General features: G+C 50.0%; 1 protein-coding gene across 2 annotated transcripts in view; it reads left to right on the top strand.

Moving 5' to 3' along the window:
* PRKAR1B (protein kinase cAMP-dependent type I regulatory subunit beta) overlaps nucleotides 1-17091 on the top strand; it is a 146679-nt gene that overhangs the window by 107594 nt on the left and 21994 nt on the right. For both annotated transcript variants that reach the window (XM_064295934.1, XM_023555892.2), the window contains 2 exons: nucleotides 7613-7673; nucleotides 15369-15490. In XM_064295934.1, coding sequence (XP_064152004.1) covers nucleotides 7613-7673; nucleotides 15369-15490 — 183 coding nt within the window. The remainder of the gene's footprint in view (nucleotides 1-7612; nucleotides 7674-15368; nucleotides 15491-17091) is intronic.

Below are 17091 nucleotides of genomic sequence, written 5' to 3'. Positions count from 1 at the left end.
TGCAATTCCAGAGTGTCTGATCCAGAATGTTCCCTAGAGTGGCCAGTCTCTTCCCTCCCTTCTTTGTACATGTTCTAGAGGAAGAAGGGAGTTCAGCAAGATCTGGCCACGGACAGCCCCTTGGCAGGACGGGCCTCTACCTCATCTCCAGCTTCACAGGCCATGGCCTAGCACTGGGCCCATGGTCTCCAAATTCTTTTTTTTTTTTTCTTCCTTTTAAACTTCAGGGCCCTTTGTTCATCTTGAATCTTAGCGGAACCCCAGTGTATAACTCCCTTCCCTTCACCTTTTCCTTGGGACCATGCCTGAGTCAGCAGTTATAACCTCGGACCCACAGCCATGAGCATTCCCACTGGGAGCCACAGCCCCTGTCCCTGGGGTCACCCTGCTGCTGGCCCCTGGACAGAGTGTCAGGCCTCCTTTACCCTTGGTCCTGGTATGGGGACCCTCTCCACTCTCCTTTTAGGAGTGGGTGAGGAGCATCTTATGGGGGAGTGGCTGGAGAGGGGAGAGAAGAGCAGCAGAAGCTCTGAGGACAGCAAGGAGGAGGGTATGTGTGGCCTAGGCTGGAGGCCTGCCAGTCCATTACAGAGATGTGGAAACTGAGGCTCGTACTGGTGCCCGGGGAGGCAGGCCGAGCTGAGGCTGGGACCAGGTCTCCCCTGTGGCCTTGGGCAAGCCCACACCTGTACCTGTGAAACAGGAGTTCTTGCACCTGCTTCACGTGGCACAGAGCCACCCCAGGAGGCACTGCAGACAGGCCACAAAGCTCCCAAAGCAGGGTCCCCAGCAACCGCTCTGTGGTGCGAGGACAGATACCGAATTTGCAGGCCCGACTCACCCATGTCTCGGCTGCAGAGGAGGGCAGCACTTCCAGCCTCAGAGCCACGTCCCCTTCTGAGGATCTCCCCAGCCACTCCAGCCCCACTCTGCAGCAACAGATGACTGGCCCGCCACACCAGCTTTCAAGTCTCAGGCTCCTGGGGCAGCTCACACTTGCATCCACCCCAGGCATCATTGCGGAGGTCACTGTGGATTGTAAATTATTCTTCAGGAGAGATTCCCTTTACAGTGGCGAGCCGCTGTGCAGTCTCCCCGGCCAGACCTGAGGCCTTCAGAATGGCTGCAGCAATGACCAGCAGCCACTTTCTGCCACCAGGGGCCTGGACACTGCATTCAAATAGCCCCTTGTTGTCGTCGTGAAAACTGGTCTGTTGAGTCTGGCGGCGGTGGGTGCAGATGCACTTCTGCGTGGTCTCGGGGAGATGAGCTCAGGCCGCGCTGACGGTGTCTCCCTGATGCCCTGGGCTGGCATCTCCAGCGCCGCTGGGTTCTGTGCTGGAAGGAGGGGCCTGGAGGGGTCTCCGGGTTCTGTATGGGAGATGGGATACCTCTATAATTCTAGAACTGGGACTTGCAGCCTGTAAGATGCTGGTCTGTCCCTGAGCCACAGAGAACTGGTGGGGAGGCTGAGGCCTGGGGCCTGGGGAGGGCTGGGGTCCCATCACCATAAGAGCAGCCATGCATCCTGTGCCGGGCACTTAACCAGTGTTGGCTCACACAGCCTTTATGGGATCCCTCAGGGCAGGTATTAAGAGATTCCCATTGTCCAGATAAGGAAACTGAGGCTCAGAGAGGCAAAGTGCTAGCACAGGGCCACGTACACCATGAGTGGTGGAGTGGGATTTGAACACAGGGCTGTCAGACAAAAAGTTCGTGCTCCAAATGACTCTGCAGCCTTCTACACTGGTCACAGGCTAGGCAGTCTGGGAATCCAGGCCTCCTGGCTCCCAGGTCCCGTGTGCCTCAGCATGCGCCCCTAAATTGAATGTGGACCATTGATTACTAGTCCCAAGTGCCTCTAAGCTTTGGGAAACCTGTGTGTACTTGGCTTTGGTTTGCTCCTCCCACATCTCTATTGTGGGGCTGGGGCTGGGGGCCGCCCTGCTCTCTAAGCCCTGCCCTCCACCCACTATCCCAGCCACCTCTAAGCCCTGCCCTCCACCCACTATCCCAGCCACCAGGCTCACAGCCTTCCCCCACTTCCTCCTCCCTGTACTTCCTGCTTCTGTGCTGACTTGCTACAGAAGGGGCGTTTTCCCTCCAGAGACCTGGCTGCTTGACTCTGAGTGCCTGTTTCTTGGCGGCACCCCTAGAAGGCCACTTCTTCCCACCGCCGTCTCTGTGGTTCCTGGGATTCGGCACCAGTGGGATCGTCACATCAAAGTGCTGGCCGGTGCCACCAGCAGGGATCAAAGCGGCCACACAGGGCCAGCCGTGGCTGACCAGTGGCAGAGCCACAGCAACCCAGAAATGCTTTTAAGTTCGCGTCTTTAACCCTCAGCTCTCCCCACGCGAGCTTTGGTAATAGACACAGTCCTGTAAAGCTTTAGGGATATGTGTTTTGGGGGTGAGTCAAGCCCCATTTCCAGTGCCCCTAGTCAGTTCATTGTTTTCTAACTGGGCTGTGGTACCCGCATTCCGGGTCTGGGGGCATGGGAACTCTATCACTCAGAGGGTTCTAATCGATGCCCTGAGCAGGCTCTGCCTCTGGCTGCCAGGAGTCTAAGAAGACAGGGTCTAGGGTAGCTGGGCCCCGGAACTTCCCAGCTCTCTGTGCATGGCACTCAGCCCCCTCGGCCTGCCTCAAAGGGATCCTATGCATTTCACAGTCCCCGAGCTTCAGGGTGGTGTGGTGGAGAAAGCATGGACTTGGTGCCTGAAGGACATGGGCTCTGACCCCAGCTCCACTCCGCACCAGCTGGGCAAACCAAAAAATAAAAAGGACAGTTGTCACACAGTCAACTTTGACTCTCGATGACCCCACTGTGCTCCACAGGGTTTTCAGTGGCTGATTTTTCAGAAGTAGATCTCCAGGGCTTTCTTCCAAGGTGCCTCTGGGTGGACTTGAACCGCCAACCTTCTGGTTAGCAGCCAAGTGTGTTCACCATTTGCACCACCCAGGGACTCTAGCCTTGGGCAAATGGTGTAGACTCTTGGGGCCTCCCAGTGTGACGGGAAGTACAGTGACAACTGGCACAGGGCTTAACACACAGCAGGTGCTCAGTGGAGTCCGCTGCTCTTCTCTCCAAGGTTAGAGACATGGAGAATGTGGTTCCCAACTCTGTCACTCTTCTGATGGGGGAACTGAGGCCCAGAGGGGCAAGACTGACCTAAGAGTGTGCTGACTCTCCCCATTCAGGCCTCTTCTGTTGTACTCAGTAAGGACCACCACCATTACCGTCATCATCACCATCATCGCCGTTACCGCCTCCATCTCCATCACCGTGATTATCACCGCTACCATCACCACCGGCACCATAATTATCACCACCATTATTACCACCACAATCACCACCATCACCATAATTATCACCACCTCCGTCATCGCCACCATCACCACTATCATCACCACCACCATTACCATCATCATCACCATCATCACCGTTACCACCTCCATCTCCATCAACATGATTATCACCACTACCATCACCACCATTACCACCACAATCACCACCATCATCATAATTATCACCACCCTCTCATCACCACCTCCATGATCACCATCACCACTACCATTATCTCCATCACCACCATCACCACCTCCGTCATCACCACCATCACCACTATCATCACCACCATCATTACCATCATCGTCACCATCACCACCTCCGTCATCACCACCAGCACCAACACCACCACCACCATCATCATCATCCCCATCACCACCTCTATCCCCATCTCCACCTCCATCACCGCCATCACCACAGCCATTCACCATCATCGTCACCACCACCACCACCCCACCATCAATACCACCACCACTATCATCACCACCTCCATCACCACCATCATCACCGCCCCTATCATCATCATCATCATCACCACCACCTTCACCAAAAGCAGCAGCAGCATAACTAGCTCTCGTTGAGACTCAGTCCTCACAACGGAAAGCCCCAGTGAGGAAGGTGTTCTTATTATCTCCATTTTCCTGAGGCTCAGAAAGTGGTGGCAGACTTGCCCTGAGCCCACACATGTTGACTACACGTGGGATGTCCTTTTCCGTCTTCAGGCATTCAGCCAAATTGGGTCTCCTCTGTGTATGAGGTCCCGGGATGAGAAGCGTGCAGAGGCGTCCTCATGGCCTTCACTTCAGCATGGGGTGTGGGGGTGAATGGCATCCTGGCTGGGCTCAGCCATCCCTTATGGGGATGAGGACTCAGCTCTGCTCCAGGAGCCTGTGTCCTGGACTTCAGTGGTCACACGATGACCAGCTCTTGGGAGATGAGCCGAGAGGGATATGGTACCGGAAACAGCATGTGCCCGGGCGGGTATGATGCGTGGGAAAGGTCAGCCCCGCCACTCGGAATTCCAGAACAAACAACTGTGGAAAAACCCTTGCTTTGGCCCCGTGGCAGCCGCCGCTGCTTCCGGGACTTCAGAGCCATTCCTTCCCCCTCTCCATCACCATGCACATTTTTGTCATAGTTTTCTGGGGACAGGCATGTGGCGCCACTCGCTTTTTGCCCAGCCCTTCCTCCTCGAGCCCTTTCTCCTTTCCCAGAAGATCTCTCTCTCTTCCTTCCTTTATCTCCTTCCCGTCCCCAAGCAAGGGTCTCCCACCTCAGGAAACAGTCTGTCTCCTCCATTCCAGCACTGAGCGGGCAGGAAGGGCAGTGGGTCTGTGCCTGCACACAGCTCCCCAGCTATATGTGCTGTTTCCATGGGCTGCTTCCCTCCCACTTGGGGGTCCTCCCACCCCCCTACACTGCAGGAGGGTCTCCTGTTGTGGCCCCTCATTGCTCCACACGATAAAGCCACCTTGTCATCGTTAGCTGCCACCAAGTCAGTGCCAACTCATGGTGACCCCGTGCACAACAGAACAAAACGCTGCCTGGTCCTCCACCATTCCCATGATCAGTTGGGGATTGGACTGTTCTGATCCATAGGGTTTTCACTGGCTGATTTTTGGAAGTAGATTGCCAGGCCTTTCTTCTTAGTCCATCTTAGTCTGGAAGCTCTGCTGAAACCTGTTCAGCATCACAGCAACACACAAGCCTCCAAGGGCGGACGGGCGGTGACTGTGCATGAGGTGCATTGGCCAGGAATCTCGAATCCAGGTCTCCCACAGGGAGGCGAGCATTCTTCCTTTGAACCATCACTGTCCTCAGACATGCCGAAAGGGACCCTTTTTAGAGAAGACACAGCAGGCTCTGACCAGATGTGTCAGCTTCCGGAGTTTAGAGCTAGGAAGATCTGATTGAAGTATCTGACTGTGGGTGACGTCAAGAGGTGGAGCCAAGCGCTAGCTGAGTGGTGGGTGGATTGGGGCTTGGGCCGGTTGACCCAGACAGACCTGATTCAGATCCCACTTTACCCCTCCGAGGGGAGAACGCCAGACAAGCTCCCCAGAAGCTCTCCCTTCTCCATTTTCTCGACACCTGCTTTTTGGGGTCATTGTGGGGACAGGGATGGCATCCACATGCACCAAGTGCAGGGCCAGCTGCCCGGGGTGCTGGTCTGGTTTCTCCCCTCTCTGGCAATGCTATTGATTGGAGTGAAGGGGGAGACGCTTTGAACAGCTTCCCTCAAGAGAGGAAATGTCCAGGTGGATCCCAGCAGCGTCAGCATCAACTGGTTCTTTCATGTGTGTAGGGAGTCCCTGGGTGGTGTACAAAGTGAGTGCACTTGGCTGTTAACCAAGAGTTGGAGGTTTGAGTCCACCCAGAGGCACCTCAGAAGAAAGGCCGGGTGATCTGCTTCCGAAAAGTCACAGCTTTGAAAACCCTACGGAGCACAGTTCTACACTGACGCGCGTGGGGTTGCTGTGAGTTGGAGCCAACTCAGTGGCAAAGGCCTGTATGTAAGGAATCTTGCTTCTCGTGACTCATTCGTCTCTCTTTTCCTGACATCTCCTGCACCCGTCGCTCAGGAAACCCACAGTCCTCCAGGGGCTCTTAGTGCCTGACATCTGGTTTTGCTCACAGACCTGGGACAGTGCTCGACCTTCATGAGGGCAGAGGCCAAGGAGGAGCCATGGGGCCCTCCATGCTGTCATGCTTATTGCCTGGGCGGGATTCATGGCTCTCCTTCACCCCTGCAGTAGGGAGGGCAACTGTTCTGCCAACCTGCCTCCAAGCCTTCGCGGAGTTCCTCATTCCCTTGGCTGGAATTAGGTTCCGCTGGGTATATGAGTCAGCTTTTGCTGATTAACAAGTTCCCCCAAAGCTTAGTGGCTGGTCCCAACGATGACATTTATTAGACAGCTTCTGCGGTCAGGCATGAACCACGTAGCTGGGTAGTCCTGGCTGAGGGCCTCTCCTGAGGTTGCAGCCACAGGACTGCGATCCTCAGACAATCTCTCAGGGGCTGAGTGTCCATTTCTGTGAGGCTCACTCACGTGGTGCTGGCTGGTGGCAGGAGGCTTCCTCCAAAGACCCCCCTGGCTGAGCCATCTGAGAAGGCGTGGAGAAAGACACAGTGTCTTTTATAGTCTAGTTTTGGAAGCTACAGACTGTCACTTCCTTGACATCCTCTTGGTGCCATGAGTCAGCTCTATTCCATGTGGAAGGGACAGTATCGGGATGGGAATAGCAGGAGGTGGGGGTCATTGGGGGCTGTTCTGGGGGGCTGGTTACCACACTAGGTGTAACAGAAATCCTCAAAACAACAGTGGCTTTAACCAGGTGGTTATCTTCCATCTTCAGGAACTCTGGAAGTAGTCAGTGCAGGGGGAGTATGTTCTTTGTTCTATGCACCAGGGAACCAGAATCCTTCATATCTTTTTGCTGCTCCATGTCTCCCTTCCATCCACAAGGGCCCAAGATGGCTCCTGGAGCTCTAGCCATTACCTCCATATCTCAGCCAGCAGGAAGAAAGGGGGGAGGGGAGCTGAAATCTAGACTGCTTTCCCCTTCCCAGGCTGTTGCTGAGTGCTCCACTTTGAGGAGGTGCCTCTTTCCAACTCACTCGAGGCCCCATCAACTTGCTGAGATGTGTGCCTTATTCTAATTTACATAAAGGCTGACAGGATCCTGTATTGGTATTGTATTATTCAGCACTCTTTGGGTTGAGAAAGAAAAAAAAAAAGTAATTTATGGCTGTTTTACCTGGGAATGATGTAGGAGGATCCAGCACAGTTGGATCCAGGTGCTTAACCTGTGTCTGTTGAACACTCTGTTCTGTATTACACACTTGATTTTGTATGTTGGCCTCAATTTCTTTCCAAATGTGTGTGTGTGTGTGGCGGGGGGTGGTGGCTATGGGACATTGGGGAGGTGAACTTGGCAGCAGACAGCTCCCAGCTTTCCTTGTCCCTGCTTGCCAACACCCCCTCCCCTTCCAGGAAGCCCCTTCAGAGACCCCTGAGAGAGAAGTTTCCATGAGGCAAAGGGGAAGAGGTAGTCACCAGACAGAGGGAAGGGGTGTGGGGGGCACAAAATGCAGCAGTAGCTCACACGGCGTGTTCGTCATTTGAGGGGTTTTGGGACTTGGAATGTTTAAACGATCTCCATTTGAGTGTTTGGAGATTTGGGAAAATCACTGAAAATGCATACAAGATACCAACGCGAAGACCCGCCTTCTTCTCTGTGTTTTTCTTCCTCCTGAACAGGGCAGCACCCTCAGGAAGCGCAAGATGTATGACGAGTTCCTCAGCAAGGTCTCCATCCTCGGTCAGTGGTTCCTCCACCTGCGTGGGGTCTGTCTGTCTGCGTGGCTTCTTCCCGGTCCCCACCAGCCAGCCCCAGCTGCCCCCACCCTCTGCCTGGCTCGTGAGGGGAGCGCTCTTGGTAGTCTACAGCTTGGGGGACACACACAGCACACACATATACACATACGCACACACTCACTGTGCATACACACACCACATGCACACACCACGCCACACACACACACCACACATCCATATAACGTATTGCACACACACCCCAAACACACACACACGATACATGCCACACGTATACACACATGGATACAACACCACACAGAGACACCCCCACACATATCCCATACACATATACACATACATCACACACACACTCACCACACAAACATACACATGCCCCATGCACATACACACACACCACACACACCACACATCACACACACACCCCATCTCACACACACAGATACACACACTCACTGTACACACACGTGCCACAAACACCACACACATGCACGTACACACTATACACACCACACACAGACACACATGCACACGCTACCACACATAGACGCCCCCACATACCTCATACACATGTCCACATACATCACACACACTCAGCCCATACACACTACACACATACATACACACGTACTCACCACACACACATGCACACAACATACCACACACAGACAGCTGCACACACCCCATATATACACACACCTCACACAGACACACATCCCTACACATATACACATAAACACAAACACATGCACACAACGGAACACAGACACACACCCCCACACATCCCATACACATACGCATTCATCACACACACACTCGCCATACACACCACAGGCACACATATGTACATATACCCCATACGTGTACACATGCCACACACAGACACGTACACACACACCCGATGCACATACACGCTCCACACATGCATACAACACCACACACACAGACACACAAACCCACGCACATATACACATGCTTCACACACACACCACACACACAATAGGCACACATACCACACACATATGCATACCACGCACACACATACATACAGACACATACATCCACACATCACATACACACACACCCCACATGTGACACATGCACACACAGCGCACGTACACACACATACACACACCACACATATCACATCTACATACACTTGCACACAACATGCCACACACAGACACACAGCTCACACACACCCCGTGCACACATACATCCACACACACACCCATACACACCCCATATGTGTATACCACACACAAACACACACACTCACCACACATGCATACATACACACAGCACACAGGCACATACATGAACACACACTCACACACACTTGTTTGTTGGCCAAACCAAAGAGCCCTTGCGTCCTCTTCTCTAGCACTGCGATTATCCTCACATTAGGGTGTTTGCCTCCATCTCCTTTCATAGTCAGCCTGTCCACCTGCCCTCACCTTCCTTCTCTCCTACATTTCTTCTATGTCAGCGTTGAGCCAAAAGTCAATTTTGCTTTCCAATGAATGTGGCAAGCGATTTTGAGCTTCCCTGAACCTGTTTAGGTTTTATCCCAAGCATGATTTCTCCTGGCAACCATCCCTGCCCTTTCAGTTGTCTTCTAGTCCTTGGGTCTGGTGAACACAGTAGCTGCCTTTCCATTCATTCCCAGGAGTGTCAACAAAGTTCTGTCCCACACAATTTTGCAAATGTTTTCATGTTACTTTCACTGAAATGACAAGTAGATACTGTTCCTAGGCAGCCTTGGCTAGTGGAACTTTCTGCAGGGATGGAAATGCTTTATGTCCATGTTCTTGAACACTTGTAATGTGGCTAGCTGGGCTAAGAAACTGAATTTTCACTTGATTTTAGTTAATTTAAACATGAAGAGCTACGTGTGACTAGTGGCTACTGTTTTGGACAGCACAATTCTGGACAGACTTAGTCGAGAGTGTTGACAATTGAGTGTCAAGGCCCTGGGCATGATTTGAAATAACCATTCAGCAGGAATTCTTACAGTCATGTCCACAGCATTAAAATACCTAAGCCAGCCTTCTGGGCAGAGATGGTGCAGTAAGCATATTCTCCTTTTCTGAGAGCCTAATGGAGTGAAAAGGAAAAGAAAAACAAAAACTAACAAAAATTTATTGAGGTATGAGGAGTGTCAGCAGCTGAGACGCTCCCCGGGATTGGGACGTTTGTCCAACTCCAAGTCATCTCCCCATGGAAACAGGGCAGACCTCCTCACTCAGTGGAGGGGACCGTAGTATGGGACAATTGCCTAAACTCAGAACTAGAACAGACCCTGGTTTCCAGCTAAACTCTCTCTCTACCACCCCCTACACCCTCAGGCTGTAGCAAAATGGAAAGAATGCACTGATGCCCTTCAACCTAAAGATTAGATTAGGGAAGACAAAGTAGTTGCCTCAAGGGAATCCAGAAGGAAACTTCCCCACAAATTGGCCCCTGTCAAGCTTGAACAAGCTGGAGAGAAATGGCATGGCAGCTATACAAACCAGCTACATGTGCAAGAACAATAGAGAGAAAGACTCAGAGCAAGTGATAAACGGAAAGAACTCAGCCAGGAAGAAAACATACCCAAAGAAACAGAAAACAAGTTCCCCTTGAAAGCTTTGGGTAGAGAATTTAATAAAAACACAAATTCAAGAAAACAAAGGCCAGAAGATAAAACAGCAGAATGAAATTAAAATGGAAATGGAAGAGCTAAGGAAACAAATGAGGACCCAAATTGAACTATTACAAAACTTGGAAATAAATCAGGAATCATAAGAACAGAATAAACATGGCTGATGCTGCAAACCTGCTTCTAGATCTACACTTTTGAAAATATTTCTCACAAGAACATAGGAAGACATGGAAAAGGATGTTCATTTTAGTAATTTTTATACTAACAAAAAATTGGAAACGATCTAAAGATCTGTTACTAGAGGAAGGGATAAATACCCATGTATATTTTTATGATAGAATTTTATATAGCAGTTCAAATGAATGAACTAAATTTCCATGTATCGATACAGACAGATCTCAAAAACATAAAACAGCACCTATGTTTGCTTGCTCATCTATGTCAAAAAATTTGGAAGACAGCTCCTGGCCAGCTGACTGGAGGAGATACATATTTGTGCCTATTCCAAAGAAAAGCAATCAAATGGAATGCAGAGATTATCAAACGATATCATTAATATCACGTTAGCAAAAATTTGCTGGAGATAATTAAAAAACGACAGCAACCGTACATCAGCAGGGAACTGCCCGAAGTTCCAGCCAGATTCAGAAGAGGATGTGGAATGAGGGATATCATTGCTGATGTCAGATGGATCTTGGCCAAAAGAGAATACCAGAAGGATGTTTACCTATGTTTTATTGACTAAGCATTTGACTGTGTGAATCATAACAAACGCGGGTAACATTGCAAAGAATTGGAATTCCAGAACATGTAATTTTACTCATGAGGAACCTGTACATAGACCAAGAGGCAGTTGTTCAAGCAGAGCAAGGAGATAATGTATGGTTTAAAACCAGGAAAGGTGTGTATCAGGGTTGTATCCTTTCACCATACTGTGAAGGATCTGTGTGCTGAGCAAATAATCAGAGAAGCTGGACTATGTGAAGAAGAACGTGGCATCAGGATTGGAGGAAGGCTCATTAACAACCTGCCATATGCAGCTGACACAACCTTGCTTGCTGAAAGTGAAGACAGCTTGAAGTACTTGATGAAAGTTAAACACTGCGGGCTTCATTATGGATTACACCTGAATGTGAAGAAAATGAAAATCCTTACAACTGGACTGGTAAACAACATCACGAGAAATGATGAAGAAATCAAAGTTGTCGAGGAGTTCGTTCTGTTTGAATCAACAGTCAAAGTCCATGGAAGCAACAGTCAAGAAATCAAGCTATGTATTCCCTTGGGCAAATCCGCTGCAAAATCTCTCTTTTAAAAATCCTGAAAAGCAAAGATTTCATTTTGAGGACTACGGTACAGCTGCCCCAACCCATGGTCTTTTCAGTCACCTCATATTCACGTGAAAGCTGGACAATGAAAAAAGAAGACAGAAGAAGAATTGATGCATTCGAACTGTGATGTTGGAGAAGAATATTGAATATACCACGGACTGCCAGAAGAATGGAGCCCTGGTGGTGCAGTGGTTAAGAGCTTGGCTGCTAAACAAAAGGTCGGCAGTTCGAGCCCATCAGCTGCTTGCTGGAAATCCTATGGGACAGTTCTACTCTGTCCTATAGAGTCACTATGAGTCAAAATCGACTCGATGGCAGTGGGTTTTTGTTTGCCAGAAGAACAGACAAATCAGTCTTAGAAGAAATAAAATAGGAGCATTCCTTAGAATGGAGAATGGAGATTGGAGAGACTTTGACTTGCTTACTTTGGGCATGTCGTCAGGAAAGATCAACCACTAGAGAAGGACATCATGTTTGGTAAAGTAGAGGGTCAATGAAAAAAAGGAAACCCTCCACCAGACGGATTGACACAACGGCCACAGCTGTGGACGTGACCATACCAACGGTCATGACAGCGGGGCAGGACTGGGCAACGTTTCATTCTGCTGTACATAAGGTCACCATGAGTCAGAGCCATCTTGACAGCAGCCAACAACAACAAAACAGCTTCTCCCCCAGTGAAAGGTGGCACCCTTCCTTGGCACTCAGGAGGCGACAGCTTGTGAGGAGATCAACCATCGCACACTTCACCTCGGAACAGGCAGGGTGCTGGCTGGGAGGTTTTTTTCCCCTTATCTTTAATGATTTAGGAGGAATCCCTGGGTGGTGTAAATGGTTAAATGCTCCAGTACTAACTGCAAGGTTAGTGATTCGAACCCACCCAGAGGTGCCTAAGAAGACAGGCCTGGCGATCTGCTTCCAAAAGGTCGCAGCCTTGAAAACCCTATGGAGCAGTTCTACTCTGCACACCTGGGGTCACTATGACTTGGAATCAACTCTGTGGCAACTAGCAACATTAACAGTGTCTGGGAATTTTACAGGCCTGTCTGACACTGAAAACATCTGTTTGGCCTTGAGTCTTTGCTTTTTGTTTTCCTTCAATTAATGTGGTCGCCACCGAGCGTGTCTGCCTTCTCTGTGGCCGTGTGAGGAAGAACAGCAGGCCTCTAACCCCTGTGCCCATCCACATCAGCTGCACAAAGTCCACAAAGAGGGGCCGAGGTGGGCAAGGCTGCCTGCCTTCCCAGCAGAGGCTGCAGCGAGAGACTGGGATATCTTTTCCCCTGCACTTGGAACTTGGAAATTGTAATTGTGCCATTCGATGCCCATGAGGTCCACTTTCTTCTCATAAATATATGAGAACCACTCTCATTACTGCAGAGAGAGTGTTGGGGACATCACTGAGCTTGGCACAGCCCCTGGCGACATTGATAATACCCCCCAGTAGGAATGTGCAGGATTCCATCTCCGGGTCTTAATCTCCACAGCCTCTCCTCCCAGGCAGGTGCACCCCATCCTCCCTTGGTTCGTTCCCACTCCCTCTCCGCCCCATCCTGCCTCTGCAGCTGCCTCTTGGGAGGGGCTTTCTGGGACACTGACCTGCATTTATGATGAAATATTGAAATCACCTTTAAACAGAAAAGCGGATATTAAAAGAGGGATTCCCTGCAGCCCCGGGTTTCAGGGGTGGTTCTGTTCCCTGCACGGGGCAGACTGTTAGCTCCGGTACCCTGTAGTCGCAGGGATTCTGAATTTCAACAAAAAATGCCCCCAAATACTTTTGCGCTTCATGAATTGATTGCCTCAGGGTACATGTAAAATGTTGGGGCAAAATAATTGCCCTTCCCCTCACAGCGTCTTTTAAGAGTTCTCACCAAAGATGTATGTGATCGAGGAGTAAAGCTGTTGTTAACCTTGATTTGCAGAATAACAGGTTTCCCATATAATAGACCATGACCCATCAGTTTGTTTGTCATACTATGGTGGCCTATGTGTTGCCGTGATGCAGAAGCCATGGCTCTGGTATTTCAAATACCAGCAGGGTCACCCATGTGGACAGGTTTCAGCGGAGCTTCCAGACTAAGACAGACTAGGAAGAAAGGCTTGGCGATCCACTTCCAAGAATCAGCTGATGAAAACCCTATGGATCACAGCAGAACATTGTCCAGCTTGTTTGCTTTGGACACGTCATCAGGAGGAATCAATCGCTGGAGGAAGACATCACGTTCGGTGAAGTAGAGGGCCAGTGAGGGCGAGGGAGACCTTCAGTGAGATGGACGGGCGCAGTAGCTGCAACAATGGACTTGAACATGCCAGCTATTGTGAGAATGATGCAGGAACGGGGAATGTTTCATTCTGTTGTACATGGGGTCACCATGAGTCAGAGCCAACTCGCCTGCAACTAACAATAACATAATAGAAAAAAAATCCGCTAATCAAATATGTGGGAATAAGCGTCCTAACTACAACATGACTTCTAAAATCAGGCAGCTCTTACTGTCCTTGTAAGGACACCCCGAGAAACAGCCCAAGTTCACAGATCTGTCTGCTACATACGGATTTCCTTTCAGCAGAAACCACGATTTCACTCAAAAGTTATTCAAATCACCGTGGCCGGCCCTGCCTGGGAACATCGCTGGCTCCTAGTGACCCACCAGCTTCTGTCTAGAACAGACCTTATTTTTAGAAGCTGTTCACACCAGCATCACAGGAGCTGCTGTACTCCCTTTCCCGACACCCACACCAGCATCACAGGAGCTGCTGTACTCCCTTTCACGACACCCACAGACTCTCCCAGTCCTGGGGTTGGCCAAAAGCATTGTTCTTTGCAATGCGTCGTAACACGTTCAGGAGTTTCCCAGAAGAGAAGCCCCCTCCTAACCTAGATCTCAGATGCCTTGCTTTTTATTTTTAGCACCTGGCCTATATAAGCAGCATCTGATAAGTGTAGGCCAGAGAAGACAGGGTTAATCAAGGCAACCATTACTTTCTTCTAAAAGGATCCGTTATTGTTTTTTTCCTTCCCCAGGGTCAGGGAAGGGAAGGCATGAAAAGGGATGGGGAAAGATACATTGGATTTGCAAGCTTTTAAAGATAAACTTGGCACTGGAATTAAGTATTCTGACCTGAAATAATGGGAGGTGTACCGTGTCTCAGTATTGTACCATCGATGCCATTCCGTGTTCTTTGAAGAGCGTGCTGGTGCATGGTGCTTTTTCCGGGACCGGGTAATTGCTTCAACCACTCTGAATTATTCTAAACCCCTTAGTAGTCAGGGCACTGGGCTGTGACTCCCTTGTTTGCAAAAATATGTGCAGCTGTATTCTTTTCAAGGTAACAAAAGTGTTTTCATACTAAGTTAACTTAGACTCCATTTTCAGTACCTATTTTTTTTTATTATTTAAGCCAATTTGAATTGTTAGAATAGCTCCCAGTCTTAATGCCTTGAAGATGGAGTGAGGATGAAGTGTGAGCTGTGAGCATCGTGGGTCCAACTTAGTTTAAAAAGCATCCAGACCCTCCCAGCACAGAGATGTGTTTGGGAAGTGGACTTTTCCGACCTTCGCAGCTTTATGTTTTATTCGTTCTTCCATCTTAGCAAAGTTCGTCTTTGGGTGTTTTCTGTGGGAGCACCTGGCTCTGTCCCTGATTGTTGCAGGTAAAGTTTTCACCTTGGGTGATGTTCTCCTTGTCCTGCCCACCTTAGAGTCCCTGGAGAAGTGGGAGCGGTTGACAGTGGCCGACGCCCTAGAGCCCGTGCAGTTTGAAGATGGAGAAAAGATTGTGGTCCAGGGGGCGCCTGGGGACGACTTCTACATCATCACAGAGGTGAGTCCTGCCCACAGTGCATGCCTAAAAGGCTGCTTTGTGCACGAGCGATTTGTGATGGTGAATTTTATGTGTCCACTTGGTGAGGCTACGGTGCCCGGTTGTTTGGTCCAACACTAATCCAGATGCTGTTACGAAGTAGTTGTTGCTGTTAGCTGCCATCCATTCGGCCTCCAACTCATGGCATCCCCATGCACAATGGAACAAAAATGCTGCCCAGTCCTGCACCATCCCCATGATCGCTTGAGAATTAAACTGTTGTGATCCGTAGGGTTTGCATTGGCTGATTTTTGGAAGTAGAGCATCAGGCCTTTCTTCCCAGTCCATCCTAGTCTGGAAGCTTTGCTGAAACCTGTTCAGCATCATAACAACATTCAAGCTTCCACTGACAGATGGGTGGTGGCTGCACATAAGGTGTATTGGCCGGGAATCGAACCCAGGTCTCCTGCATGGAAGGTAAGAATTCTACCACTGAACACCACTGCCTCATTATAAAGTTATTATATCAGTTGACTTTAAGTAAAGCAGATCACCCTCCACAATGTCGGTGGGTCTCATCCTATCAGTTGAATGCCTGAAGAGCAACCAAAAGGTTGGAGTTTGGAATCTACCCAAGGACAACTTGGAAGAAAGGCCTGGCAATCTACTTCCAAGAAATCAGCCACTGAAAACCCTATGGAGTACAGTTCTACTCTGAAACACATAGGGCCGCCATGAGTCAGAGTCAACTTCATGGCAGTTGGTACTGGTAGCAGACACAGGCACGCGTGGGCGTAAGTACAAGTAAAACTGGGATGATACGCTTAAGATCGGTGGACTGTATTGATGGTGATATCCTGGTTGTGATGTTGACTATGGTTTCGCAAGCTGTTACCATAAGGGAAACTGGGTGAAGGGTACTTGGGATCTCTCTGTGTTATTCCTCTCAACTGCTTGGGAATCTACCATGATCTCTAGATAAGAAGTTTAAAAAAGCTGGTGGGTCTCAACTTTAGCCGAGCAAGTCCTTCTGCTCTCCTCTCTCACCCCCTCCGTGAGGGCAGGGTGGCACTTGGCTTTGTGACACCCTGGAACCTGCAGGGACCATACACCCCTTGGTGACCACAGATGAGAGCATCCTAGGTCTTAGTGCGCAGCTGTCATGAGATGGGGGACAGGGAAGAAATCTGGGAGTGATGGTTGAGGGATCCACGGTCTGTATTGGGAGGTGTCTTTCCCTTTGTGGGTGGGTACACCCTCTTCCTACTGGTTAGTGTGGGTGTGAGCATGGGCCTGGAACCTCAGAGCTGTCAACGTGTCACCTCAGAGACCTCGGCCATGAGCCGCACTTTGGGATAAAACGAGCCCTACGCCCCAGTCCAGGAATGAATTCTCTGTGTGGACACCTTCTCTGATTCCATAGAGCCAAAAATATGTGCCTACGTGTTTGGCTTATGTCCTGCTTTTCTTGTCCTTAAGGGTGAGAAGAGTCCTGTGTCTGTGTGCCCTTTCTAGAATGTTCTCTCACTTTGTATTTTGCCACTGAAGAGAGGGGACACTTGAGTGTCGCAGAGTTTGCCTGGCCAAGCAAACTGTCACCCCAGATGAAACTCACGTCCTGG

Source organism: Loxodonta africana, chromosome 12 (assembly GCF_030014295.1).
Source record: "Loxodonta africana isolate mLoxAfr1 chromosome 12, mLoxAfr1.hap2, whole genome shotgun sequence".
NCBI lineage: Eukaryota > Metazoa > Chordata > Mammalia > Proboscidea > Elephantidae > Loxodonta > Loxodonta africana.
The sequence above is the reverse complement of the archived record's forward strand: the minus strand, read 5'-3'. Positions and strand labels throughout refer to the sequence as shown.